Source organism: Diceros bicornis, chromosome 11 (assembly GCF_020826845.1).
Source record: "Diceros bicornis minor isolate mBicDic1 chromosome 11, mDicBic1.mat.cur, whole genome shotgun sequence".
Taxonomy (NCBI): Eukaryota; Metazoa; Chordata; class Mammalia; order Perissodactyla; family Rhinocerotidae; genus Diceros; species Diceros bicornis.
In genome coordinates, this window is record NC_080750.1 from 66,379,138 (window position 1) to 66,405,593 (window position 26,456).

General features: G+C 47.7%; 1 protein-coding gene across 2 annotated transcripts in view; it reads right to left on the reverse strand.

The window, feature by feature from the left end:
• Positions 1-316: 316 nt before the first annotated feature.
• Positions 317-26,456, reverse strand: part of EPHX2 (epoxide hydrolase 2) — an 83,334-nt gene continuing 57,194 nt past the window's right edge. For both annotated transcript variants that reach the window (XM_058550462.1, XM_058550461.1), the window contains 8 exons: positions 24,454-24,565; positions 11,239-11,310; positions 9,355-9,388; positions 7,335-7,437; positions 5,526-5,595; positions 2,680-2,760; positions 937-995; positions 317-780 (listed from right to left, as the gene is read on the reverse strand). In XM_058550462.1, coding sequence (XP_058406445.1) covers positions 702-780; positions 937-995; positions 2,680-2,760; positions 5,526-5,595; positions 7,335-7,437; positions 9,355-9,388; positions 11,239-11,310; positions 24,454-24,565 — 610 coding nt within the window. In that variant the 3' untranslated portion in view covers positions 317-701. The remainder of the gene's footprint in view (positions 781-936; positions 996-2,679; positions 2,761-5,525; positions 5,596-7,334; positions 7,438-9,354; positions 9,389-11,238; positions 11,311-24,453; positions 24,566-26,456) is intronic.

Sequence of the window (26,456 nt, forward strand, 5' to 3'; positions counted from 1 at the left end):
TAATTCAGCTTGGAGAGACCACCTCCTCCCTAAGCTTTCCCTGCAGAAAGCAGCGAGGGAGGTGTGCATATGTACGTGAGCGTGCCGCGCTTGCGCAGCCGGCAGAAAGTGCACATGGCCATGTGTGGCCAGGGGCTACTCTGTCCGATGGCACAGAACAGACCGTTTCTAGCACCTTCGAAAGTTCCACTGGACAATGCTGGTCTAGACCACACAGAGCCTGGTAGACTCAAGAGCCACAGGAAATGTGTTCATTCGAATGCATTGTTTTTAGAACAATGACTCTGCTCCCCTCCCAAGAACACAGACAGCAGTATCACAGTTGTCTTAGCTTTATTGAATAAAGGCGTTCCAATCCCTGCCGAAATGCTTCGAAATTAACTGCTGATTTTGCTGCAAAACTATGAATTGGTTAGTTAAGGAGAAATCACCCCCTGTTCTGTCCACAGAACACTAACTATTTTTAGAGATAAAGCGATGCATTTATACCCAGAGAATTAATCACACGTGATTCTTCCTCTACTTAAAATCATGTCAAATTTGACCCACTCCATTTAAAGAAAATCACTCTGCCCCAAACCCCTTCAGAACAATGCTGCCGGCTGTGAGAGAGGCTGGTAAGGCCCCATCTGGTCACCAAGAGCAGCGTCCCAGCAGAGGACAGTGTTGAAGGCCTGCTGCGGGCTGGCACATGTCAAACTCTAAAGCGTCAGGACAACCGGTGGGTCCTTGGCATCAGTTTCCAGCCACTCAAGGAGGATCTGATTCAACTCGGTGGGCCTGGAAAGGAAATAAAAGGCAATTCACACCTATCTGCATCCCCTCGCTCACCCCAAGGCAGAGGTGATGGAGTGGATGGCTAAGCCTGGAAAACCCTTACTGAAGGTGAACAGGGATCTCCCCCACCCAGGGACCCCCACCCACCCATCTCCTTACTTCTCCATCTGTGTCCAGTGTCCACAATCCTTAATGTGGCCCCTTTTCAGGTGGGGGATCTGCATGAAAACCCCAGAAAAGTAAATAGCAGAATGTAAACAGGTCTGGTTTCAGGTTAGTGCAATGAGCAGTGGCGACCCCTGTGAGGGGACACCTTCCTCTCTGCTCCCCAGAGGCCATTTCATTTTCCCCAGAAAAGCACTGTGTTATTTAGGAAAGGAATGACCGTTTATTGACCTCCTGCCGTGTGCTAGGTGCTCTACCTGCACTGCCTTATTTAATCTTGACCATAATCCTGTGCGGTAACATGAAGGCTCAGAAAGGTTAGGTAACCTGCCCAAGGCCACACAGAGAGCGGCTGAGCTAAGATGCAAATTCAGGGCTGCCTCGTACTCATCTCAACAAACTGCCTCCCTGCCGAATCATTAGGACTCCGCCTTTTGCTGCCTGGAAAATGCCTGGTTGTTGTTTGGCTCTCACCACTTGGTCATGACTGCGTCCCTTCCCAGGCTGCCTCCCTCTTCCCTGTTGGTGCGCATGCAGGGCTGCTGGGCCTCCCTTTTGGAACCTGAATCCCCACAGTGGGTCACAGCAACAAGGACCTAGAATGCAAAGCTCGGATCACGCGAGTTCCCTCTGGACCCAAGCCTTGAGGAGCGGCAACCACGACAGGATGTGGAAAATGCTGGGAGAAATGCGGCTTTCCACCCCCAGGCAGGAGCTGCCCCTTCCAGGCCTAACAACCCTCAGCGAGGTTAGCAGGCAGTTGCAAGGGCTGGAAAGGGCCAGCTAAAGAACTTGAGTCTCTACAGAAACCTCCCAGGGTCGGGACCACAGAGAAGGAGTCCCCGCGGGCTCTCGTAGCTTTCCACAGCCCTTCCTCGGCTGGCTCCAGAGCCCACGAAGGGCATCCTTGGCAGCATCTCACTAACCGCACTATCTCCACTATGTCTGATGATGTTAACAAAGCCACAGCTAAGTGCAGACGGACGGCTCTCAGCATCTAGCCGGTCCACAGGCACCCCACCTGCAGGCCTCCCCAATCCCTACCAACTCCACAATCTTAGCAGAGTGAGCTTCCAACCCACGGGTTTGATACACCCATCCCCTTCAATGGTCTCATGCCCATGGGTCTACACAGCTCAGCTGGCCCAGCGGGCTCAGCAAAACCTCACAGCCTCATCGAGCTCCTGCCATCCTCTGAGCGTGCCCCGCCCTGCATGCTCCTCACCCCTCAACACCCAGTGTCTCCCTCTCCCTGTTCTCCTTCTGCCGGGCAAGCCTCAGTGGTTCATCAGGGCCAGATGCAACGGTCAGCACCTCTGTGAAGCCTCGCTCCCAATCATGCCCACTTCTTCACATCTGTCCTGCATATGGGATTAACTGCTGGACAGTGAGCCCCTATAGGGCGAGGTCTGCATCTTATTCATCTTCACCTCCCAGTATCTAGTACTGTCCAAGTCATTTAAGTGCACAGTAAAAGCCTGTGAGATGAATGAATGAATGAGTGAATGAATAAGTGAATGAATGAATGAGAGCCTACATCAGTGCAGGGGAAAGGAAGCATGAGTCACGATTGCTGCTCTCAAGAAGTGACAGTGATGCTACTGACGAGGCCGCTCGTCAAGCAAGTGGTTCAACCAAACACCCCAGTCTGTGTCCTTGGCTGCCATCTTTCCTCTGGGACACCTGTGCCCTCTTCCAGGAAGCACTGATGACCCTAGAGCAGGACCATTCCCTTACCCAGTCCTCCATGTTCTTGGACATCTCAGGAACGAGCACGATGTCCTTCTCCGCGGTTACCATCAGGGCGGGAATCAGGATCTGGGGAGGTAAGTAGGCAGTAGAAGCTGGGAGGAGCAAAGAGCGGGTCCCTTCCTGCACCTCACACCCCTCCACAACTCAGGCCCTCCACCCCCGGGGCAGGGAGACGGACTCCATTTTCATGCTGTGCAGCTTTCTCCACTACTAACTACCCCCTCACCCCCACACTGTGGTCCTGACTTTGTTTCCACCATGATTGGCATGAAGGAAGCATCACTATTACTGGAGATCTAAAATGAGGGTGTGAGATAATAGAAATTAGTGGTCTTAGCCCCTGGTTCCTGGCACAGAGCTCCTGAAGCCCTTATAATTTCTTAAGTGATAAGAACACTTGGAGCATCTTTCGTTCTAATGAGGTGACTCTGGGTGGGCTCTTGGATGGAGGCTGGTCACCAGAAAGACCAAGCCATGATTTTAAGCTTGGAGTTTTCAGCCCCACCCTTCAGCCTCCAGAGGGGAGAGGGGCAGAAATGGAGTTAATTGATCATGCCTACATGAGGAAGCCTCCATAAAAATCCATAAAATCTCAATAGTATGGGGTTCAGGGAGCTTCCATGTTGGCAAACACATCCACACTAGGAGGGTGACACACCCTAACTCCATGGGGACAGAAGCTCCTGCACTCGGGACCCTCCCAGACCTCCCCCTATGTATCTCTCCATCTGGCTGTTCATCTGTGTCCTCTATCATATCCTCTAATAAACTGATAAACCTAAGGAAGAGTCTCCCTGAGTTCTGTGAGCCACTCTAGCAAATTAATCAAACCTGAGGCAAAGTCTTGGGAAGCTCTGATTTATAGCTGCTTGGTCAGAAGCACAGGTGACAACCTGGGCTTATGATTGGCATCTGAAATTGGGGCAGTCTTGTGGGACTGAGCCCTTAACCTGCGGGATCTGACGCTATTTCTGGGTAGATACTGTCAGAATTGAGTTGAATTGTAGGACACCCAGCTGATGTTGCAGAGTTATTGCTGGGTGGGGGAAAACCTCCACACATCTGGTGACCGGCAGTGTCAGAAGTGAAGTGTTCTGTGTGAAAGTAAAGGAGACACACAGCAGGAAAAGGCTAGGTTTTCTAACATAGATGGATTTCACAGTGTAATGACCAACACAAGTTTTGTGTGCATGTGTGTGTAACCAAGAACACACATGCTGGCCCACTCCGTGTGACTGATATTCGTGGAACCGAATGGATGGCACCGGAAAGGAGGAAAATGCCCTTGAACAGAGATCACTATTCCTTTTCTTTGAATTAAATGAATGCTTAAAAAGGGCAGCCAAGATCCTAGAGTGAATGGGTCTACCACAACTGTTATCAATGTGACATTGGAGGCAGCAAAAATGACTTCACTTTTATCTACTGACTGAAGGGGCACTGCGAGGTCGAGAAAGCCTCCATTTATCCTCTTTGTTCTCGCTCTACCATTATAACTTTCAAACAGCTTTAATTTGTCCCACTTAAGGAATCTGCACTATTTTTTACCTACACGCAGAACCATGTATTTCTCAGGGCATCCCCTCCTCCAAATGAAGAACCAGGGGATGTGCAAAAGCGATTTTGTTGCTGAAACTCATCGTGAAGCTGCTGTAGGATCGTGTAAACTCTAGAATCTTCCAAGTCAAAATGCAAATTGGTGGTGGGGGCATGGGTGGAGGTAGAAGAGGAGGAGGGTCTGGAAGGTAACCACAGAAGAAGGGGGTTCCCAACTTTGGCACCATAGGGGTTCACCTTCCCAAAGCCTTTGTCATTATGTCCCTTCATGCTGTGAGAGATTTTGTCTATCAAACTGCAGTGGTGTAATTTCTGTCAATCACAGATTAGAGAGATGATAAGGATAACGAGCATTAATTGAACTCCTACTATGTGCTAGGCACTGTTCGAAGCATTTTACATGCATTAATCCATTTTATCCTTACACCGCTCTATGAGGTAGGCACTCTTCTTGTCATTTCCATATTACAGAAGTGGCCAAGGAGAACAGACTGGTTAAGTTCCTTGCCAAAGGTCACATAGGGATTAGACCCCAGCTCAACTTGCTGCCCAGCCTGCTCTTAACCACTACGTTCTCTGCTCTACTGCCTCAAGTCCTAACCCCAGGAGGTGAGGACCTCATCTGTTTTATTGACCTGGTGTCCCCAAGGTCTAGCACAGGGCCTGGCACAGAGGGCGTTCACAGTCAAGTGAGTCATGAGATAACCAGCGCTTCCGAGTGAGCTGAGGAACGTGAAAACGCAAGCTCCCTCAGGTTTTTAACGTTTTGAATGTAACAGGGACCCATTACTCTCTGTGCAGATGCAGAGAATGGAAATCCATCTTCTGCTTGACAAATGAGGAAATGAGACTGGATTGACTTGGTCAAGGTGACCCAGCCAGAGGCTAAAGCCTTATCTCTCTGGGAGCACCTGATGCTCCTTCTGTGAGCCGGGGCTCCATGATCTCTGTCATCTTTGGGAGTCAGCCTGGACCATCTGCCGCCCTCACCTGGGGCACCGCCCTCAGATCTGGCCCTTCCAGACAGATGCTGCCATCACCCGGACAGACCCCTACCCCGCCCCAACACCAACCTCAACCACTCCCTGAGAATCATCAGGAAAGAGGTCCCAAGGGAGGCACTTCCAAAAGCCCAGAGGGAAAGGACGGAAAGGAGGAAGCCAGCAGGTCAGTCTGTCCACCTCCAGCTCTGACCCAAGGGCATAACAGTTGGGCCAATGGGAAGCCCCAGGGCAGCTCATGGGGGAGGGGAATAGCACTGAACCAGCACTCACCTTGCGTCCCCAGACTTTGCAGCCCCACTGCCAGTTCTTTTCTAGGTTCCGATACCAGTTTAGGGGACCCCTGGGGGGACCAGATCAGGAAATAGAAATAGGAAAGCTTTTAGTAGATGACTATGCTGCAGACGCCCCGGGAACCAGCTCTGCACAGAGCCAGTCATCTCAGGAAGAGCAGGGGCCTCTGCAGGGGGAAGAGAACAGAGCCCAGATTCAGGCCTTGCTGCCCGGCACATTTGCCGTGCTTTCACAGCGGGCACACAGGGCTCGGCTGAGGGGCTGACAGCCTCTGAGGTGGGCTTCTGGAACACATGGAAGCCGGCCCCACAGGACCCCCACGTTCTCCGAGGCTGTCACCCTAGAGGGTGGGGGGCTTGGTTTAGCACCCTCACCATCCAGAGGCCACTCCCTGCCCCAGGGAACCCACTGAAAAGGGACATCAGGAGATGGTACAGATCCTCCTCCAGACAGGTAAGGGTGGCTCTGGGGCTGTACCTAGAATACTCTCCCAATCCTCAGGCAGGGTTGGGGTTGGTGCCCTTGGAGAAAAGGAGAGCCCTGGAAATCCTTTGGATAAGCAACGTGCCCTTGTGGGACTTCTTATTTTCCCTCCTGTACAAGGAGGTGGGATCAGGTTATCTCAATGCTCCCTTCCAGAGCAAATCTGTTCCCAAGCCTGAGATCTTAAGTTGTGTCTGCTTTAAGAAAAAAAGGAGAAGCTTGGGGAAGAGTTGCGGGCTGTGGTGCGGGAGATGCTGGGGCCTAAGGGGCTGCTGCCACAGGCGTTCACGCCTCTGAACTTCCAGGCCTGGGCCGACAAAGGCAACACCTGCTGTTTGGCTCTCTTTACCCCTTGGATTTGAGTGAGGGGTGGGGGTGTAAAGAGGGAGGCGTAAGGGAGAAGAGGAGGACGGAGTGTTGCTAGTGTTGCTAACCGCTGCGGGAGGTCTCCCTGCCCTGAAGCTTCAAAGATTTGCAATATTCACATACTTGAAGAGCTATGCAGAAAGGGAGCTGTCAGAGCGATTCTTTGTGATGGCAGAGCAGGGGCCCTGAACTTCAGCCTGAAAATACATCTGGGAAAAATGAATAAATCCTGCCGCCTGAGACAACCTGAGTGAACCCTAGAGCATTATGCTGAGTGAGAGACGCCAGGGGCCCAGAGGAACATGTTGTTCTCCATTTACGTGAAGTATCCAGAACAGGCAAACCCACGGAGACAGAGCTGATTGGAGACTGCCTAGGACTAGGGGCCGAGGGGAAGTGGAGGGTGACTGCTAAGGGGAACAGAGTTTCTTTTTGGGGTGATGACAAGTTTTAAAATGGACTGTGGTGATGACTGCACAGCTCTGTGAATAGACTAAAAATTGTTGAATTGGACACTTTCAGTGGGTGAATTCTACGGTATGTGAGTTAGAGCTCAACAAAGCTGTTCTTAAAAAAAAAAAAAAAAAAGCCCTGAGAAGTCTATAGCTCCCTTGAAAATGTATGCAATTTTTGAGTTTATGCAGGGTTTTGTGTTTTTCTGAAGAAAGAACTCAGAGTTGTCATCTGATTCTCACAGGGGTTGTGACTGAAAAAAGGTTAAAAATGTCTGCTCTGAGGGCCCACAAGCATGAAGGACAGCAAACTGAGCTACCCCAAACTAGAGCAGGCAGAGCATCGTAAGATAGTGAGCCTCCCGACACTAGAGGCATTCAAGCAGAGGCTGGCCAGACATTCACTGGGGCTGTGGCACCCTGAGAGCAGAAGAGCCCCCCTTTGCCGACCACCTCTCTTCTGTGTTTGGGGCACTGTTCTCTTTACCTGAAACCAGACTTCTTGAACTGCTGCACATAGAACTGGAGGTCCTCCTCAGTGAGGATGCTGCTGAGGGTGGGCTCCTCTGGGGATCTCACCAAGATTCCTCCTGCAAAAAGCCACTTGTTTCCTCTCCCACCCCCCGGCCGGGGTTCCCAGTGGAGGTTAGGCACCTCACCATCTCTCAGGTCCCATCTGAACTCCCAGCAAAGGGCCTCTGCTCCTTCATTTGTTCTCTCTTCCTTTTCCACAATGAACCCATCTCCTCTCAGGCTCCAAGTCTGTGCTCTCACTGTCATTCTGGAGCCCAGTGGTATCACACACAGGCCTCGACTTCCAGGACAAACTCCGAGACAGACCATACTCATCCCCTCCTCCAAAAGCTCACAGCACAGTTGCAGGAGGACACCTGTCCTCACTGTCTGCCAGGCCCTGCAGCCCTGCAGCTACCTCTCCCCTAGGCTACACCTTTGCTAACTAGCTTAACTAATTACGTCCCTCTTTAGATATCCCCACGAGATGCTCAGAATTTTCATAAGCACATGCTCTGATTTTCCTTTAGCCTGGAAGACAATCTGGACAGGGAGCACGCATGCCATTGCCTTCTACATGCTCATGGACCCTCACACGGTGTCCTTGGTGGGGAATCTTATCTTGTTTCCAGGGGTATAGACTGTATCTCAGCAGTCCCCAGTCCCCTCGGAGGGTGACTTTGTGATGACAAGTGACAGCCCAGGGACCACTGCCATTTCACAGAGTACAGCCCCAAGGGCTATTAATGCTGGTGCCTGAGCAGGGCTGGCTCACCATTTTCAGGCTCTCAAAGCCTTGGAGGTACAGAGCCGGGCGAGGCAGATTTCTGTGAGATGTATCAAAGGGGCACATGATCAGGGTGCCTCCTCGTGCTGAAGCAACTCTGAGATCCCCCGAGGCTGCAGGCCTGGCTCGCTGCTGCCTCCGTGCCTCGGTGACAGCCCCCACCTGCCCTCCTCCCTTTATTACCGCTGTCTGCCCCCTCAAGAGACCACAGGCTCCCCAAGGGCAGTGACTCTGCTTTGTGTATGGGGATATCCACCCCTGCCTCTCACCAAGTGTGCGCTCAGATGTTAGAGGAATGGAGGCAGGAACGAGGGACTGCGTGGACAAGTAAAGGCAGACACGGAGGAGGGAGAGGTGTTCTTGGCCAGGGAGAGGGGCACGGCCTGTAGGGTCAGCGGAGTCTAACCCCAGCCTGGCCACTCTGGGTAAGTTCCTTAACTCTTCTGAGACCCATGTCCTCATCTGTAGACTAGAGATAACAATGGGATCTTTGGGGATCTCATGAGGATTATAAAGAATACAGCTTAAGTGGGCTAAGCCGGCGTTTGATGCACACAGTCGGTGCTCGAACAAGCGGTAATGGTCATCATTATTAATAAAAATACAAGTGAATAATGGCAAGGCCGCAGTGTTGGGGCGAAGGTAAGGTTCTGCAGGAACAGTGCTGGATCTGGAGCCATGGGGACAAGCTCCAATCTGCTCTCGGCTCTGACTCTCACTTATATCCAACCCGGCAGGGAGAACAACGGTGGTCTCATGTGACGGAACTGGAAATGATTGGACATGGAGACAGGATGGCGGAAAGGCCAGGGGACTATGGCAGAGGAGACCCAGGTTGGGGACTAGCCTGACTCCTGCTCTGTGTGCACCAGCTGACCCTGCAGAGGTCAACTCTTATCCTGGGTCTTGGTCCTTATCAGTAGAGGGCGGGATTGCCCTGATAAGCTCTAAGATTCCTCTAAGCTCTTACTGTTTAAGATCTTGAATCTAAAGCTCCCTGGGGGGAAGGAACCCAAGGCCTGTGGTCAGCCCAGGATGAGGGCGAGTGCTGCTCCCCAGAGGGGACCTATGTTAAGCAAGACATCATAGTTCAGAGTGGGCAGGTGGTTGCTTCTGCCCACAGCAGTCAGATGGAGACACAGTTAATGCTCAGCTGGTTCCTGCCATGGCCCTCCTGTCTCCCTCCCCTCCTAAGAGTGCCTCCTACCTGCTTCACAGACTCTGCTCGTGGAGATAAAACCCTGTAGGGAGAAACGTTAGAAATGATGTTATCCGTGAAGTGAAGGAAACATGCTAGAACGGGTCATCTGAAAACCCTATCACAACACAAGACCTATAAATACCATACAGATTATACAAACATGCTAATCTCCCAAGAGAGGTAGGCAAGTCCTCAGAGCTAGGAGCAGAGGCAGCTGACAACAAAGCTCCAGGCCGAGGCTGCTCCTGGGCACTTGCAGGTCTTGGTAAGGTAAGGACTTTGGTGTGTCAACCAATGGGAACAAGAGATGAGACCTTAGGTCTATGGCAGATGGGAAGTTAAAAATGAGATACTCTTCATTCCTCCACAGTATATCCAGTAAATCTGGGGTCCTCAGTTAAAAGGTGGACTAGAAAAAATCCACCCATCATAACAGAGAGACATCAAAGGAGTTCATCCATTCAGTTTGGTACTAAGAGGAAACCGAAAAAGCCCCCCTAGGAATTCATAGCTACAAGCCTGCCTTCACAAGTGTTCACTATCTGCATGATCTGAACCCCCCAAGATGCGAAGTAAATAAGAACAGCAAAAGTGAGCCTAGCCTGGTAATGCCACCAGGAAGCCCGGCAGAGCAGCACATGCTAAAGCACTCAGGAGGGCTCTTGCCTCCATCCCAGCGGAAGCAGACAGGTGCAGATTAAGTGCTGCTGAAGATGAGCTCACAAACCCAAATCACAAAACACACTCTCCCTCCCTCTCTCTGTCTCTGTCTCTGTCTCTCTCTCTCATACACACACACACACACACACACACACCCCAAGGCCCCATTGCAAGAGACAGAAAACATAACAAACAGTAAAATAAGACTCTCCAAGAATATCAAATAACAGAAGTTGCAGAGAGAGAGAGAAAGAGAATGAAAAATGAATATGCTTAAAATGATTAAAGACATAAAAGAAGGAACTGAAAACCAAGAATGGAACAAGACTCCATCAAAAGAGATCAGAATGATCTGAAAAAGAACCAACTACAACTTTCATAAATTAAAAAAAAATCTGTTTATTGAAATTAAAAAGAAAACCTTAAAGATGGGTTTGACCTCTGCAGATCAGACACTGCTAAAAGACAAATAATACCCAAGAGAGGAGACCTGAGGCCAATTTCTCATAAGCAATGACAGAAGCTTCTAAAGGAAAATAATTGTCCACCCACAATGCTATACTCAGATAAACTATTCTTCAAGATTGAAAGCAAAATAAAGACATATTCAGGCCAAAAAATTATGACTTTACTACTAACAGACTGTTATTGATAGAACTACAAAAGCAAGTACTTCAGGAAGAAAGAAATTGAACTCAATGTAAAGGAGTGAGATGCCAGGGGTGATCAGGAAAGAAACTGGCAACCGTGGGAAAGTCTAGGTGGCGCCGACTGTGCAAACCACAGTGGTGACAGTGACAGCTAACACACGACAGGAGGCGGGGTTACGGAGACAGAGCAGTCTAAGCTCCTTTGGTTGTTAAAGAAGAGGGTTAGAGATGTCAATTAGTTTTGGACTTTGATAAACAACTGTGTATATTAAAATGGTAATGGTAGTAATGGTATAATTTCTAGACTGTTGGTATTATAATCATTCTTTGATCTTAGTTTCGAAGCCCTCCTGGTGTGTGACAATGAGGATGTGACCTTTCCCCATTGAGGGGACCAGTAGAGTGAGGACCCCACTCACCTGACTACAGAAGTCAAAGAAAAGAAGCCCAAGTTGCTCATCCCCAGACGCTGTTACACCCCAGTCCTCCCCCCCACCCTCCAGGGAAGCCATCCAGAGACCCTCACTGCTGCAGTTCCCCCTTCTTGCACCCCCAGCCCCCTCCCCTCCACCCCCCTCACCTCATCACTTCTTCTGAAGATGCATTTGAAAGTCCGACTCAGGTTCTGTTCCAGTTCGGCCTCAGCCACTCCCTAAAACAATCAAGAAAGCAAAATGAAGGAGTCTACAGAAATCTTGGAAACCATACCCCTCCCCAACCTGACAGAAAGCAAGAAGCCCCCAGTCTCTGTCCCATCCAGCCCAAGTTTCCTTAGAAGTACATTAATTTGAATTTTCATATTGAAACATAAGTTTGAAAAAAAAAAGCTTCAAATAAAATACAAGATGCTAACGGGGCCCCCCCCCGGGGAGGTAGGTTTATGGACGTTGCTTTCTTTTCTTTTCTGTTTTTCGAAATTCCCACAATGAGAATGTATTACTTGTAACAATCTCTTTCAGGGAGTGGGGGAGGGCTGGTACAGGACTAGGTTGGGGGCTGCAGGTGTGAGAAGAGAGATTCCAAGGATTCTGAGAAGCCAAGTGGAAAAGCCAAAGCTGTTCCATTCACATATCTCATTTTGCTGCAGTAACTTCAAAACTCGCTCCTTTGATTTGGGCCTAAATTATTACAGACCGTGAAACTGCCTGTGGATGGTCTCCCTAAGGACAGGGCAGCACGGTCTCCTTTGTCAGAGAGCTGGGACACATACCTTTTTTGCTGACTAACGACCAGGCCTTTCTGCCTCACGGGAGCGTTGCTACCTTTAATTGCCTAATCTACACACAGTTCTTTGCCATTTCCAGGTCTCTGGCTTGTGCTCAATTGGACATTTCTCTGACTTGAACTTGCTTCATCAGTTCCCCAGATACTAGGTCCCTTCTCTGGCAAACTGGGCTAAGAGACGCTAACGTACAAAACAGAGGTCTGAGGGTGCGGGCGAGGGTTGGGGGAGAGATTCTTGCTGGAAACTCAGGGTCTGGATCCCTCATCTCTTTCTTACCCAAATCCCTCATCCAGGAGCATTTCCAGACTAAAAACGGGGGGTGGTCGGGGGGGTGGTAAGGGCCTTCAAGATCCTTCAGTGGATCCTAATCTACTGGCTGGGGTCTCCTGGGTCCATGACTTTTTAGGGCATAAAGGAAAAATTTTAATCCAGTATGTCTTTTCCAGAAATTGAAAGCCCTTGGACCTGAAAGCTGTTATAGAAGCAGTGTAAAGAAAGACAGTTAGCTGTCTCTGAGGCAGGGACTCACCAGGGGCAACTGCTCAGGAATAATAAAGACCCTTCCCCAACACAGTCCCTGAGGGGACCGGTGCTATGGGAAGGAACTGAGGAAGAGTATGGCAGTGTGTCTTAGTCTTTTCAGGCTGCTATAACAGGATACCACAGACCGGGTGGCTTATAAACACAGACATTTATTTCTCACAGTTCTTGAGGCTGCGAAGTCCGAGATCAAGGCCCTGGCAGATTCGGTGCCTGGTGAGGCCCTTTTCCAGGCTCATAGACGACCGTCTTCTCGCTGTGTCCTCAGGTAGCAGAAGGGGCAAGGGAGCTCCCTGGGGTCTCTTTTATAGGGTAACTATCAATACCATTTTAATATATATAATTGTTCATAGGGGCACTAATCCCGTTAATGGGGGATCTACCCTCGAGACCTAATCACCTCCCAAAGGACCCACCTCCTAATACCATCACATCACGGTTAGGATTTCAACATATGAATCTGGGGGGACATAAACATTCCATCTACAGCATAGTACCAATCTACTGTTTTCTCCCTCCTTTCCACCTGCTCGCCTGAGCACACCCAGGCACCAGCTAGACTGGGTTGCACGATGTTTGCAGAATGGATGCCCTACTTTCTCATCTCGCTGGTCTACCAAGCGAGGTGAGAAAGTAACTTCCACCAAGAATACTACTCTCCTCCATTTGGCCTTCAACGCCTGTCCCAAACACTGCCTTCTCCATGCAGTCTCACCTTCCCCATCACAATAAAATAACTCTGCTTTTCTTGGATCCCACAGAGCCTTTAAAGTGCTCTCCCTGGACCACCCCGAGAGCAGGAAAGCCTCCACTCCTCTCATTCCTCGCAGCATCTGTGACTGGTCTTGGATAGAGTAGAGGCTGAGGTATGTTTATTCCTCTCCTCCTAGGAATGTTCCCAGAGAGCAGGGTCCTACAAGCCAGGTCTACAAGGGGTTCTAGTGGCCAGCGGCTCTTAGTCCTTGCACACATCACAAGAGCTTTAGACCTACGAGAGGGCAGCACTGCAGGAAAGGAGACATTTATCATCAAGCAGTGCTGCATCTGCGGTTTGAGATTTTCCGATGGAAGCAATGTCTGTGTTAATTACAGTCCCCTCCCATTTGTAAGATTCATCTGATAGAGAATCAATCGTGCCCTTCTGCTACAAGATGAATGCCAATGCAGGAGATAGCCACGGAAGGAAGTGATCGATGAAAGCCCTGGTCAGCCCTGCACATCGCCATGGCTTTCTTATTCATTCCAATTTATTTCTTATTTATTGAGAGCAGTCCCCATCCCAGTAACAGTCGCTGTTCATGAGCTCAGGGATGTAGCTCAATGTGTGGAAGAATCTCCACAGGTCCAGAGGTCTGGACAGGGCTTTGGCCCTGAAATGGTCCTTAAAAGGGCAAACGGATGTCAGAAGGGTCAACAACAAAATCAAAGAGCAAAAAGGTAAATAAATCTGCCCACCCACACATGAAAGTACATCAGGCCAACAGGGAGAAGGAGGACAAAGGTGAAGGCCAGAAAGGGGAGAAGATAACATTTGTACTCTGGTTTTGCGCCCTGCTGACACCATGTGACTCTGTAATTTATAAAAGGTCCCACAGACCAACGACAAGCTTTCCATCTGCTCAGCTGGATGCGGCTCCTCCCTTTGCGCTCCTGAGCACAGGAGCTAAAGGATAGTCTTCCGAATCCAACAAACATGTTTTCAAGTCCCAGTCCTGATACTTATTAACTAGGCAACTTAATCTTCCAGAGCCTCAGTTTTCTCATCTATAAAATGGGAGTTTTGTAAAGATTATATGAGATATTGCCTGTTTCTTACAATGCCTGACACACAAGAGGGATGCCAATAAATGGTCATTATTATTATTATCTCCATCATTAAAGTTACTGAATTGCATCAGAATTGTCTAGTTTTGGATCTGGTCCCCTCGACAGCCTGTGAATTTCTTAGGGGCACACCCTGTATCTTATTCATATTTTTATTCCCACTGCCTTAGCATGGTAATAGTAGGTACCCAGCAAAGGCCTGCTGGGTGGCAAGAAGAGATGAAAAAAAGGAAGGAGTATGAGATAAAGACTTTGGTGGGGTGTCTCTAAAGGAGCACATGGATTGTGGCTTTTATGTTTCTGCCCTCCACTGCACGCTCAGATGCCCCAAACACAGTAGTTTACCTCCAGCTCGAGGTGGAGCTAAGCAGTAACCTACAGAACAGTCAAATGAACAAATCTGCTCCACCATTACCCAAAAGCTATCACCCGGAGCAGGCAACTGAAGACAGCTCTAGGTTCTAAAAGAAGCTCCTAGAACAAAGCCTTTGGAATTCCATGAATCCTGGGGCTTTATCTCAGTACTCTGAGGCTGTTTAATAGTAAAGACTCCCCGAGAATCAACTTAGAAATGACCTGAATGACTTGAAGTATAGTCTCCATTAGTGTCCATGGGGGATTGGTTCCAGGACCCCCGAGGATACCAAAATCTGTGGATGCTCAAGTCCCTTAGTAGGGTCTCCTTCCATATCCATGGATGCAGAATGTGTGGCTACAGTGGGCATATAAGAAACCAACCTTGGAGAATTCATCAGAATCTCTTGGCCTCTTTTATTAACCAGCCTCCTCCTTAATTTTAAACTCGAAATCACAGAAGCTCATAGCTAGAAGGAAACCTCTAATTCTCTTCTCCTTGGTTTCCATGGCTTCCAGATTGGTATCTCCAGCTTTGCCCTTACTCCCGAGACATATTTCCAACTGTGTGACAAACACGTCTGTGTGGACATCTTGTCACACTCCTCAATGTGATCATTAAAATTAACTTTAAAAAGATATGGCCAAGGCTTAACGCCCAGTACCCATGAATGTGACCATACTTGGAAACAGGGTTTTTGTGGATATAATTAAATTAGGATCTCGAGATGAGAGATGGAGCCACAAATCAAGAAGTGCCAAGGGTTTCTGGCAACCTCCAGAAGCTAGGATAGAGGCATGGATTCTCCCTCAGAGCCCCTGGAAGGAACCAAATCTGCTGAGACCTTGACTTCGGACTTTAGCCTCCAGAGCTGTGAGAGAATAAATTTCTATTGTTTTAAGCCAACAAGTTTGTGGTAATTTGTTACAGCAGCCCTAGAAAAATAATCTACCACCTCAAGAGTCTCTTGATTTGCATGAGGAGGGAAAGGGGCAAGAATCTGCATAACCTCCAGGTCAGTGGGGCCGCATACCCCTACCTGAGCAGCAGGATGATAAGTATGCTGACCACAGGATGGGGGATCTGGAGGGTCCCAGGATCCAAAGTACCCAGACTTCTCTTCACCCCTCACCATCCCCTAGTTTACTTCTCATGCACTTACTTAACTCATTTTAAGAAGAGGCCCAGAAAGGTAGGATACAGTGAAGAAGAGCAAGTTTTGTCTAGACTTTCCACCCGGAGTGCTGTCAGGGTGGAGTTCTCAATCACCTCATTTGCTGGGCGATCCCTACAGCTGCGAGGGCCACAGCAGGCCACCTGCCCCCACTCAGACCTCTTCCCAGAGGCATGCTCTCTGCACCACCCCAGTGGAACCTCTCCTCTTTAACCTTCCCGTTTGTTCTTCCCAAGATGCAGAAGAGGTCTGCTTCAGAGGACACACTGAATCGGGTCTATTGTCTCGTTGCTAAGACAGTGGAGACAGCCACTTAAACCGAATGGCAGCTCCCACAAGGCCTGAGCTCAAGCAACTTCCGTCCCTCTACACCTAACACCGTGAGACGCTGTCTCTGAGGGAAGACGGGGTCGTCCCTCTAATTGGTGGGTTGGGGCCAGCAACTCTGCTTCATGTTTTGTCTACCTTGATAATAATAACTTGAATTCCTCTAAAACTCTGGGCCAGAGTTCTCTCAAAATAGGCCAGAAAATACGGCTGGGGTGGTTGTCCCTGGGACTGAAGATGCCGGTGGATAGAGGCATCTGAAATCTGGGCCAAAAGAGAAAACTGTTTACTACTCTCTGTGGTTTGGCCAGACAGACGAGAGAGATGAGTCGGGCCTCAGAGGGCTGTGAGGAGGCCTGAGGCACTCTGAAGCCACTGGCCCTGGGCGCACCCCTCTGCTCTGCACAACAGCACTAAGTTGGGAAGGCCACCTTTCAGATTGAGACACTCAGGCTGAGAGGCGACCTCGCTGGAAGTCAGGCAGATCATGGTGAAGTTGGAAATGAGGGCTCCGGACTTCAAGCCCCTCAGTGTCTGGTTCTTTTCACTCCAACAGAACACTGCCCATTTAAGAGAACAAAAATGAAACGCCGACAGTTGCTTCCATGGAAGGCACAAAAGCTAAAACCATGATAGTTAAAGACTGGTGAATAAGTAGCACTCGGTGGCACTTTCTTTTAAAATGTATTATTCAGCTGTAAAAAACAATCAAAATAATGTCCTTCAATGGGGGATTGGTTAAATAAATCATGGTCCATCTGTATTATGAAGCCCCAAGCAGCCATTAAAAAGAATGAGGTGAATCTATATATCTGTCCAAGATCTATTAAATGCAACAGCAGCATGATTCCATTTATATTAAAGATTATATCTATGCTCTCTCCCTCCCTCTCTCTCTCTCTCTCTCTCTCACACACACACACAATTAAAAGCATATTAAAAAAAATGTTTGGGAAATACTCACCAAACTACTCATAATAGCTAGTTCTAGATGAGTGAAGGGAGATTTAACTTTTTATTTTACGCAACTCAGTTGTTTTTTTTAAGTAGCAAGCAGGAATTACTTAAAAAATAAATGATGTAACAAATGACCAGCTGTCTTTGTAGCCTGAAGGAGGCTGTGTTCTAGGGATTAAGGAAGCCTCAACACTGTGAGGGAGAAAGAAGAAAATCATTTGTGGATGTCGAGGTGCCCTTCTGCCAGGCAAAACCACCTCTCTTGACTACCACCTAAAATTTCCTTTCGACACATTTCTCTCTATTCCCTAGTTTCTCAGCTGGTTAAATACTTAAAAGTGGGTTTTGGCAAACACATGAACAGAGAGAACAGATTAGTGGCTACCGGAGGGGAAGGGGGTGGGGGGTGGGCATAAGGGGTAAATGGTGATTGACAAATAATAATGTACAACTGAAATTTCACGTTATAAACTATTATGACGTCAATAAAAAAATGTAAAAAAAAACTGGGTTTTGGTGCTTGAAATCTGCCTATAGCTTGTTATATGGTTCCAGACACACACATACACACACACACACACACACACACACACACACAGGTGCACACCATATACTCTTCCCCAAAGAAATAAAAATACATATATCCTGCTAAGGAGAAGTAAAGAGGACTAGTGCTGGGAGGGTTAATAGGGTATACTAGACACGTCCTGATTTGGGGGGCTAAGGGGCTGTGAGATATTCCCAGGCTAAACCAGGAAGCTAAGAATTCTAAGATTCAAAGAATAGAATAGGTCACGCTGAAATTATCCAGCAGATTCTACTTGTCTTGCTGCCCGGAGCTGCCGCCTCCTCATCTCTATCTTACTACACAAACAAAGCCCATTATCCCTTCTGAGAAGGAAAGAAAAACACTTTTTTTTTGTTTTTTGTGAGGAAGATCAGCCCTGAGCTAACATCCATGCCAATCCTCCTCTTTTTGCTGAGGAAGACCGGCCCTGAGCTAACATCTATTGCCAATCCTCCTCCTTTTTTTTTTCCCTTTTTCTCCCGAAAGCCCCAGTAAATAGTTGTGTGTCACAGCTGTACGTCCTTCTAGTTGCTGTACGTGGGACACGGCCTCAGCATGGCCAGACAAGCGGTGCGTCAGTGCGCGCCCGGGATCTGAACCCAGGCCGCCAGTAGCAGAGCGCACACTTAACCGCTAAGCCAGGGGGCTGGCCCATACCTTTTAATTTTAGTTTCCACCAGATTTGGCAAATTCACAGGACGAGACAGTGAACATGCTGGCTAAGGGTTCATAGAGCTAGGGGAGCTGACTCTACCCTGGAGTTTCTGTAAGCCACACCCTGTAGTGCTCAACAAACACGAGCAAGAGGTGGGAGGGCCGGGTGCACCCACAGCACAGACCGGAGTCTTCCTTGGGCTGAAAGAGTCTGGATCCACCTTGAGAGCTCACAGACAACTCCTCCGGGCTGCTGAGTGGTGGGAACTGGGCTGGGAGGAGAAAGGCAGGAAGGAGGGGCTCCCAGCACCCACTCCTGAATCACAGAGTTGCTCTACCTATTATGTTTAATTTATTGGCCTGAATTCAGCTTAAGTTTGAAGCTATTACATACTGTTTGAAAACCATCCCACTAGACCATCTTTTTTCAGATGAGGAAACTGAGGGTCAGAGATAGGAAGTGACTTGGTTGGTCTGTTTCCTTACTGAGCAGGTAGCAGACATGCTGGCAGGACCTCGTGAATGGTTTCTCCTTCAGCCCCAACTGTGCCTATCCTGACCAGCCTCAGCTGCTGGATTCACCCCAAACCCAGTTCTGGGTCCCTTTCAGTGGCCAGATCACTAAATTGAATATCCAACATTTCCCTGCCAAGAGGCTTGTTTTTTAAGAACAAAACCATCCCCCAAACTCTTCCTGCAGATTTTAGACCAGCCGCTACAACAAAACAATGGAGGTACTGATTTTTTCACAATGACTGTAACAATCTTTGAAACCAAAAACTTTGCCCTCCTAGGGCAGCTACTACTAAGCATCTTTCTCCTAAGGTCATTTTTTCAATCAGGACTTTGAGCTTATCGTGGTTTGCTCTTCCCCTCCATTTGGATGCGCAGGGCACACAGAATAAAGTCCAAGCTCCCTCTCAGCATGGCTTAGGGGAAGGCTTTGAAGTCCAACAAGGCTAGGTCAACATCCTGACCCAGTCATGTACCTGGTCTTGGGCCAGTTAGGGAACCTTTCAGAGCCTCTGCTTGCTTAGCTGAGAAGACGGGAGAGAATGCCATAAGGCTGCTGTGTATAGAACTACCTGCCCACAGACACTCAAAACAACAGTAGTTTCAACCTGAGTGTCCATCAACAGATGAATGGATAAAGAAAACGTGGTCTGTACTCACAATGGAATATTATTCAGTCTTAAAAAAGAAGGAAATTCTGACATCTGCTACAACATGGATGAACCCTGTGGACATTATGCTAACTGAAATAAGCCAGTCAGGAAAGGACAAATACTGTATGATTCCACTTATATGAGGTACCTAAGTAGCGAAATCCATAGAGACAGAGAGTAGAACAGCGGCTGCCAGGGGCTGGGGGGGAGGGGGAGTTAGTGTTTAATGGGGACAGAGTTTCAGTTTGTGATGATGAAAAGAGTTCTAGAGATAGATGGTGGTGACGGTTGTACAACAGTGTGAATGTACTTAATGCCACTGAACTGTACACTGAAAAATGGCTAAGACGGTAAACCTTATGTTACATGTATTTTTACAACAATTTAAGAAATAAGAAATTTTTTTAATAAACTGAATATTATTGATAAATACTCTGAATGTAGCTTGATCAAAATACAATATATTTTGTATTATTACTGTATCGTATTGTATACAATTGTATACTATTACTTCCTTTTTTCTATCTCCCATAATGACGTTAATACAACTTTTTTTTAAAAAGCAGTATTTCTCAGACACTCAGGTTGAAACTACTGTTGTTTTGAGTGTCTGTGGGCAGGTAGTTCTATACACAACAGCATTATGGTGTTCTCTCCCGTCTTCTCAGCTAAGCAAGCAGAGGCTCTGAAAGGTTCACTAACTGGCCCAAGACCAGGTACATCTGGAGACCTTGGGGGAGCTCTGAGGGCCTTTCAGGGGATCCATGAAAAACCATTTTTGCAATAATACCAGTGTGTTATTTCTCATGCTCTCATAAGCGTACAGTGGAGTTTTCCAGAAGCTCCACAACATGCACTATCATCACAGACTGAATGCAGAAAGCAGAAAAGAGAATCCAGCCGTCTCTGTTAAGCCAGCCATGAAAGGGGCTTGAAAAATGTAAAACAATGCTACTGTCTCACTAAATTTTTTAAGGAAAATCAAGTTTTCTTTAAAAAGTAAAAATTTTATTTACATTAACATGGGTACATTATTGTTATTTTTTAAATGAATATTAATAAATATTTAAAAATTTTGATTTCTAGTATGGTAAATATCAAGAGATATAACCCACATTAACTAAAGCTCTTTGAGGTCCTTGATAATTGTTAAGAATGTGAAGGGGGTGTGGATCAGAGTTTGAGAATCACTGCAATAAAGGGAACCGACATTAGGGAGTCAGTCAACGCGCCCCATGACCCGCTCCAGCGACCCTTGACTGGAACCAGCTGCCCAGGTCTCTAATCCACTGAGGACGGCTGTCCACCCACCACCACCTGGAAAAGGGCTGGATTAACCGTTTCCCGGGGCTACAGTGTGGTTCTCAAGCTGTGGCTCCAGGACCAGCAGCATCTGCATTACTTTGTTAGAATGCGCACCCTTTGACCCCAACAAAACTGACTGAATCAGAAGTCTGGGGGTGGGGTCCAGCAATCTGTGTCTTAACTAGCCTTCTAGGTGATTCTGATGTACCCCGATACTTGAGGATCAGTGTGCTAGAGAATCACAGAAACTGAGTGAGAGTCACAGAACACGAGCTGTCAAAGCAGGGAGGACCTCCCCAGGTAGTTAATATGCGTGAGTCACCTGAGGGACCTTGTGAAGACACATTCTTGTTGGGCAGACCGCAAAGGGGGCCTCTTTCTAACAAGCTCCCTGGTGATGCTGATGCTGCTGCTCCCTGCACCTCCCCTGAAACACCAAGGCCATCCACTGCAGCAGCTCCTAGCCTTTACTGAACTACTGTGGTTCTGATGAAAGTTAGGAACTCTTTCCCTGGAAAAATGCACGCATGCGTTAAATTCTGTGGGCAATCTCAAGATGTTCCAGACCTTCTGAAACTCACCTCAAGGATCACTGACTATTTTGCTAGGAACTCCCTCTCATCTCCCATGATCTTTGTCCCTGGGTTAAGCGAGTTTTATATGCATCTTCAGCCGCTTGTCCCGCCCCACCCCCCATACTCACCCAACCAAATCCTCCTCATCATCCTGGTTCAGTGCAAATGCTCTCTCCTTTGGTAGAAGGTAACGGCGTTTTCTGATGGGCTCCCCGAGGAAGCTGCACTTCCACTGCGGTCCCTTATGCTGCCTTATTCTCTAGGTATTTGTTACCTGCCTGTCTCCTCAAGAATTCTTTAAGTCCTTAGAGGTTGTTACTCATCTCTAGATCCCCTCCTGAAGCTGGCATATAATAGAAGGTGCATAAGGATTTGTTAGATGGAGTAATGAAATTGATTCTTCACACGGAACACCAGTCAAAACATTTCTGACATTTAAACGTATTTGTAATGCTCAACTCCTCACCCACATAATGGGGCACCTCTGTTTTGCAGCAGATATAAGTCTTCCTATGAATGTTCCACTCAAAAGGATAAGAAAGGGAAAACGGAAAACAGAGGTGGAGAAAGAAGTGGGCACATCCCCCAGCCCGTCCTCTCCCTCTGGATTCTCCACATGGTATGCGCCAGTGGTCGGGGCCATCGCGTTGAGGGAGGGCCTGTTGTAACCCATACTCGGGGCCTGCGGGCTGGGATAGGGAGAAAGATAGAAAGGTGAGAACTAACTACGTTGCAGGGGGCATTCGAGGCGATGGAAGGGCACAGAGGGCAGTAGGAGGAGGTGGGGTTTTTAGGGGTGGGGGCCAAGCAGAGCCAGAGATTGAGAAAGGGTCAGATAAGAGGTGAGAGGCACCCACACACCAGCTTCCCAATTTCACGGGGGGGCTCTGTTCCTGCCGCAATTCCCAAAGGCCGAGGCAACGCCACTCAAGAAATTGGAACCAACGCTGTGCCCCCATACCTGCTAGGATACTTCCCCAGTGTGAGACGCACGGGGGTGAAGCAAACATCTGGGAAAGGGTAATCAAACCTTAGACTGGGATCCGACTTCCAGTCCAGCTGAAAGAACTTTCTTGGGCCTCTAGGACAGGGTGATGAACCAACGAGGATTCTCAGCTGCTTTTGACACTGACCACAAACTCAAAACTTACTTTCCAGGCCTTGTGCAGGGCACCTACCTTCTGCCCCACTTGCCCAGGTCTCGTTCCAAATAGATCCATTTCTCACAGTCCTCACCCTTCATCGTCACTGTCCCCATCTTGTCACCACCCTCCTGTTTCTCTCACCAGGGCACTGACCCTTTTTCCCTTTACCCATCTGTTATGGGCTGAATTGTGTCTTCCCCAAATTCCTATGAAGTCCTAACCCCCAGTACCTCAGAATGTAATGGTACTTGGGAATAAGGTCTTTGAAAAGGTAATTAAAGTAAAATGAAGTCATTAGGGTGGGCCTCAATCCAATACGACTGGTGTCCTTATAAGAAGAGGAAATTTGGACACAGAGACATGCACACACAGAGGAAATGCCATGTGAAGACACAGCAAGAAAGGAGCCATCCACAAACCAAGGAGAGAGGCTTTAGAAGAAACCAACCATATAAAAACGAACCTTGAACTTGGACTTCTGGCCTCTAGAACAGTGAGATGATAAATTCAGTTGTTTAAGCCACCCAGCGTGGTCCTTTGTTACAGCAGCCCTAGCTGATTAATACACCAGCTAAATCATATCCGTCCCTCAAGATCAAGACTACTTCAAACTAATTAAAGACATTTTGATTCAATTCAAGCTGAAGGAAGCTCACTGCTTCCCACACTCTGGGCTGCAGCACGGTAGGGCCCTGGCCTCAGTGGAGGATGCAATACATTGAACATCTTTTCATCCTTTTGCTGGAGGCTTCCAGTGTCTTACTGAATGAGTCTGGTCATCGCCTGAATTAAAAAGTTCCTCTTTCAAAGCACCATCTTACCAGTTAAAATCGTTCATAAAGAGTTAGTCACCGAATCAAAACTGGGACAGTTATAACCCTCACTGGAAATGGTACATCCTACGAGCAGCAGAAAGGCAAGGGCTGGGTGAGAGATGTGGGGAGACGCTCTCAAGCTCTTTATTTTTTATTTATTTATTTATCTATTTCCCCCCCAAAGCCCCAGTAGATAGTTGTGTGTCATAGTTGCACAGCCTTCTAGTTGCTGTATGTGGGACGCGGCCTCAGCATGGCCGGAGAAGCGGTGCGTCGGTGTGCGCCCGGGATCCGAACCCGGGCCACCAGCAGCAGAGCGCGCGCACTTAACCGCTAAGCCATGGGGCCGGCCCTCAAGCTCTTTATTAATTCGATCCCTTCTTCTCTCTTTGGAGTGTTAGGAAACATCTTTTATCCTCTCTGGAATTACCCAGACATGGCTGGACACTGGAGTCCAGAGCCCACAAACAGATGAGTAGCAGGTGCCCCCCATAGATGAGGGCAGCTGCAGGGGAGGCACCCAAGCCAGATCACATTGACTCACAGTGATGCTCTCAACGAATCCCAGTGGAAGGTGACAGTGACACCCCCTCACACAAATCACTCAGGCTCCAGGGGTCATCTCTAAAAGGCATCTTGTGTTTTGTGGCACTCAGGGTGAGACCTAGAAACCTCCCACAGCTCTTGGAGCACACTCGGCCTTGGGCAGGGCTTTTAGGCTCTGGTGCTCTCTGTAATCACAGATGACACTCCTCAGTAAGCAGAGATATCAGGTTCCTGGCAAGAGGCCAGGAATTGTCACCAACGAGAGGTGGGTTTCACCAGCCTCTCAGCCAGAGAACTAAGAGGAAGCAGCTCCAAACTAGCGCTGAGCCTCCCACTTCACAATTTCAGAGCAGGAGAACCTGGTATGTCACCCCCACACTCCTGTTTCCCTCACCACCCCAAAGACACACACACACAGAGAAATGTGCCATCACCCGGGAAGGCCCAGCTGAGCTCTGGAGCCAGTTCACCTGAGCCCATTTGTAAAATCATTTCTGACTGATGCCACAGAAAATAGAGTGGACAGAGATAAATCAAACCAACGGGGAGAAGGAGAGAGACAGGGGAAAGAAAAGCAAAAACCTTGCTGGGATCATTGCTCTTAGGGCCCCCAACTTACTGGTTCCTGGAAGTAGAGCTGGTAATCAAAAACAGGATTGACTTTGATGAAATCCTTTGGGGACACGTTGGGATCTGCTGGCATGAAGGGAGTATTCAAACTGGCCACCGCCCTATGGAAAGAAGAGGCACCAAGACACAGACCATGTAAGAAGACAGTCTGCAAGAACCAGAAAGGACCTTACATGTCAAAACCGAAGCTTGGAGCAGGAAAGTGATATGCACAAGATCTCACACTAGCAGTGTGTGGGAGAAGGGGATTAGCACTCAGATTTCCTGACTCGCAGCCCAGTGGTTTTTTCGCACTAAACTGCAGTATTTCTCACCTACTTAGACAAAGACACACACACACACACACACACACACACACACACACACACACAGAGGTTACATGAAGTATATAAACTTGATTAGAATATGTGGACACTGCAATCTCTCCCTAGTTTTTAAAAATGCACTCATTTTTCCTTCTTTCCTTCACTCACTGTGTCTCCTCTGTGTTGAGTGTAATTCCATGCTATATACTAGGAGAGAGAAAATATAAAATCAATACTCAAGGAGCTTATTATAATTTAATAAGGAAGGCTAGACAAATACACCCATGACTATATTATGAGATAGATTGTGATATGAGCCATAAGAATAGCACAAAATACCAAGGGAGTTCAAGGAGATAAAGAATTTCTAGAGTTGGGCATCATGGAAGACCTTATAGAAAAGAGAGCATTTGAACTTGGCTTTAAGTGTAGGGGAGAGTTGGGGAGGGGAAATGATACCTGTAAGTGAAACATCATGAGGTAGCATGAGCAATCTAGAAAAGGGCAAAGCTAGTAGTTGAGTTTGATGGAGCAAGGAGTCTGTGTGGCCAGAGGGCAAGCATTTAATGGGGCATCTTGGGAAATAAAGCCAGAAAGGCAAGTGGGAGCCTGGAAAAGAAGGACCCTGAGTCTGGACTTGATGCTGCAGAAAACCAAGCAAACCATGGGGGCTTTGAGAAGAGGCAAGAGTGGATGGAAGTTGCAGTCAGAAAGTAAGGTATCGAGCCGTGATATATCCCATGAAAGCAGGGAGGAAACCAGAAGCAGGGAGATCCACCAGCAGTCTATTGCATTAGTCACCCTAAGGGGAATAGGATGGCAGCAATAGGAACAAAAGAGAGGGTGGATCTGAGAGACCCTGTGAAGGCAGAGTTGACAGAAGTCAATCAGGACTAGTTAGTCTGGCTGGTCAGTAAGGGATTCATATCCCACTCTTACCCTGGGAAACTTCTTCCCAGAAGAGAAATAGAGAGGAGAGAATATTTGGGACAGGAGGAATAGGATAATTAGGGCAAACGAAATCATCAGGAAAAGGAGTGGTGAGGTTTAGCCAGTGCCAACCAACAGAAATATAAAGAGAGCCACATATATAATCTTAAATTTGCTAGTAATCAAATGAAAACAAGTAAAAAGAAAAAGGTGAGATTAATGTAAAGTATTAATATTTAATTTAACATTTAATATTAATTTAATATTTAACCCAATATATCTAAAATATTTATAATTTCAACATGTAATAATCAATATAAACATTACTAATATTTTACTTTCTTCTTTTTAGTACTAAGTCTGAAAGCTGGAAGGTATTTTCCACTTACAGTAATCTCAATTCAAATTGGCCACATTTCAAACGTTCAATAGACACTATGGACAGTGCAGGTTAGATTAGGGTATAAAATAAGTTATATTGATGCCCACAGGTTTCTAATGTTACCATAGTTAACCTATTTTAAGCATTGCTTAAATCACAAGTCAAGAAATTCTAGCTTTTACGAAATATTCAGAGCAGTACAGGGTATTCTTTTTAATTGCCTTGACACAGAGTTTATTACATATATAAAAAAATTATCATCACTAAATGAGATGATAGCATATAAATGCTGCTGCCAACTGCATGAAGATTAGAAAAAGCTAAACCACAGCCTCCTTTAGGAGCAGAATCTCCAGGTGATTAGCAAAGAAAGGA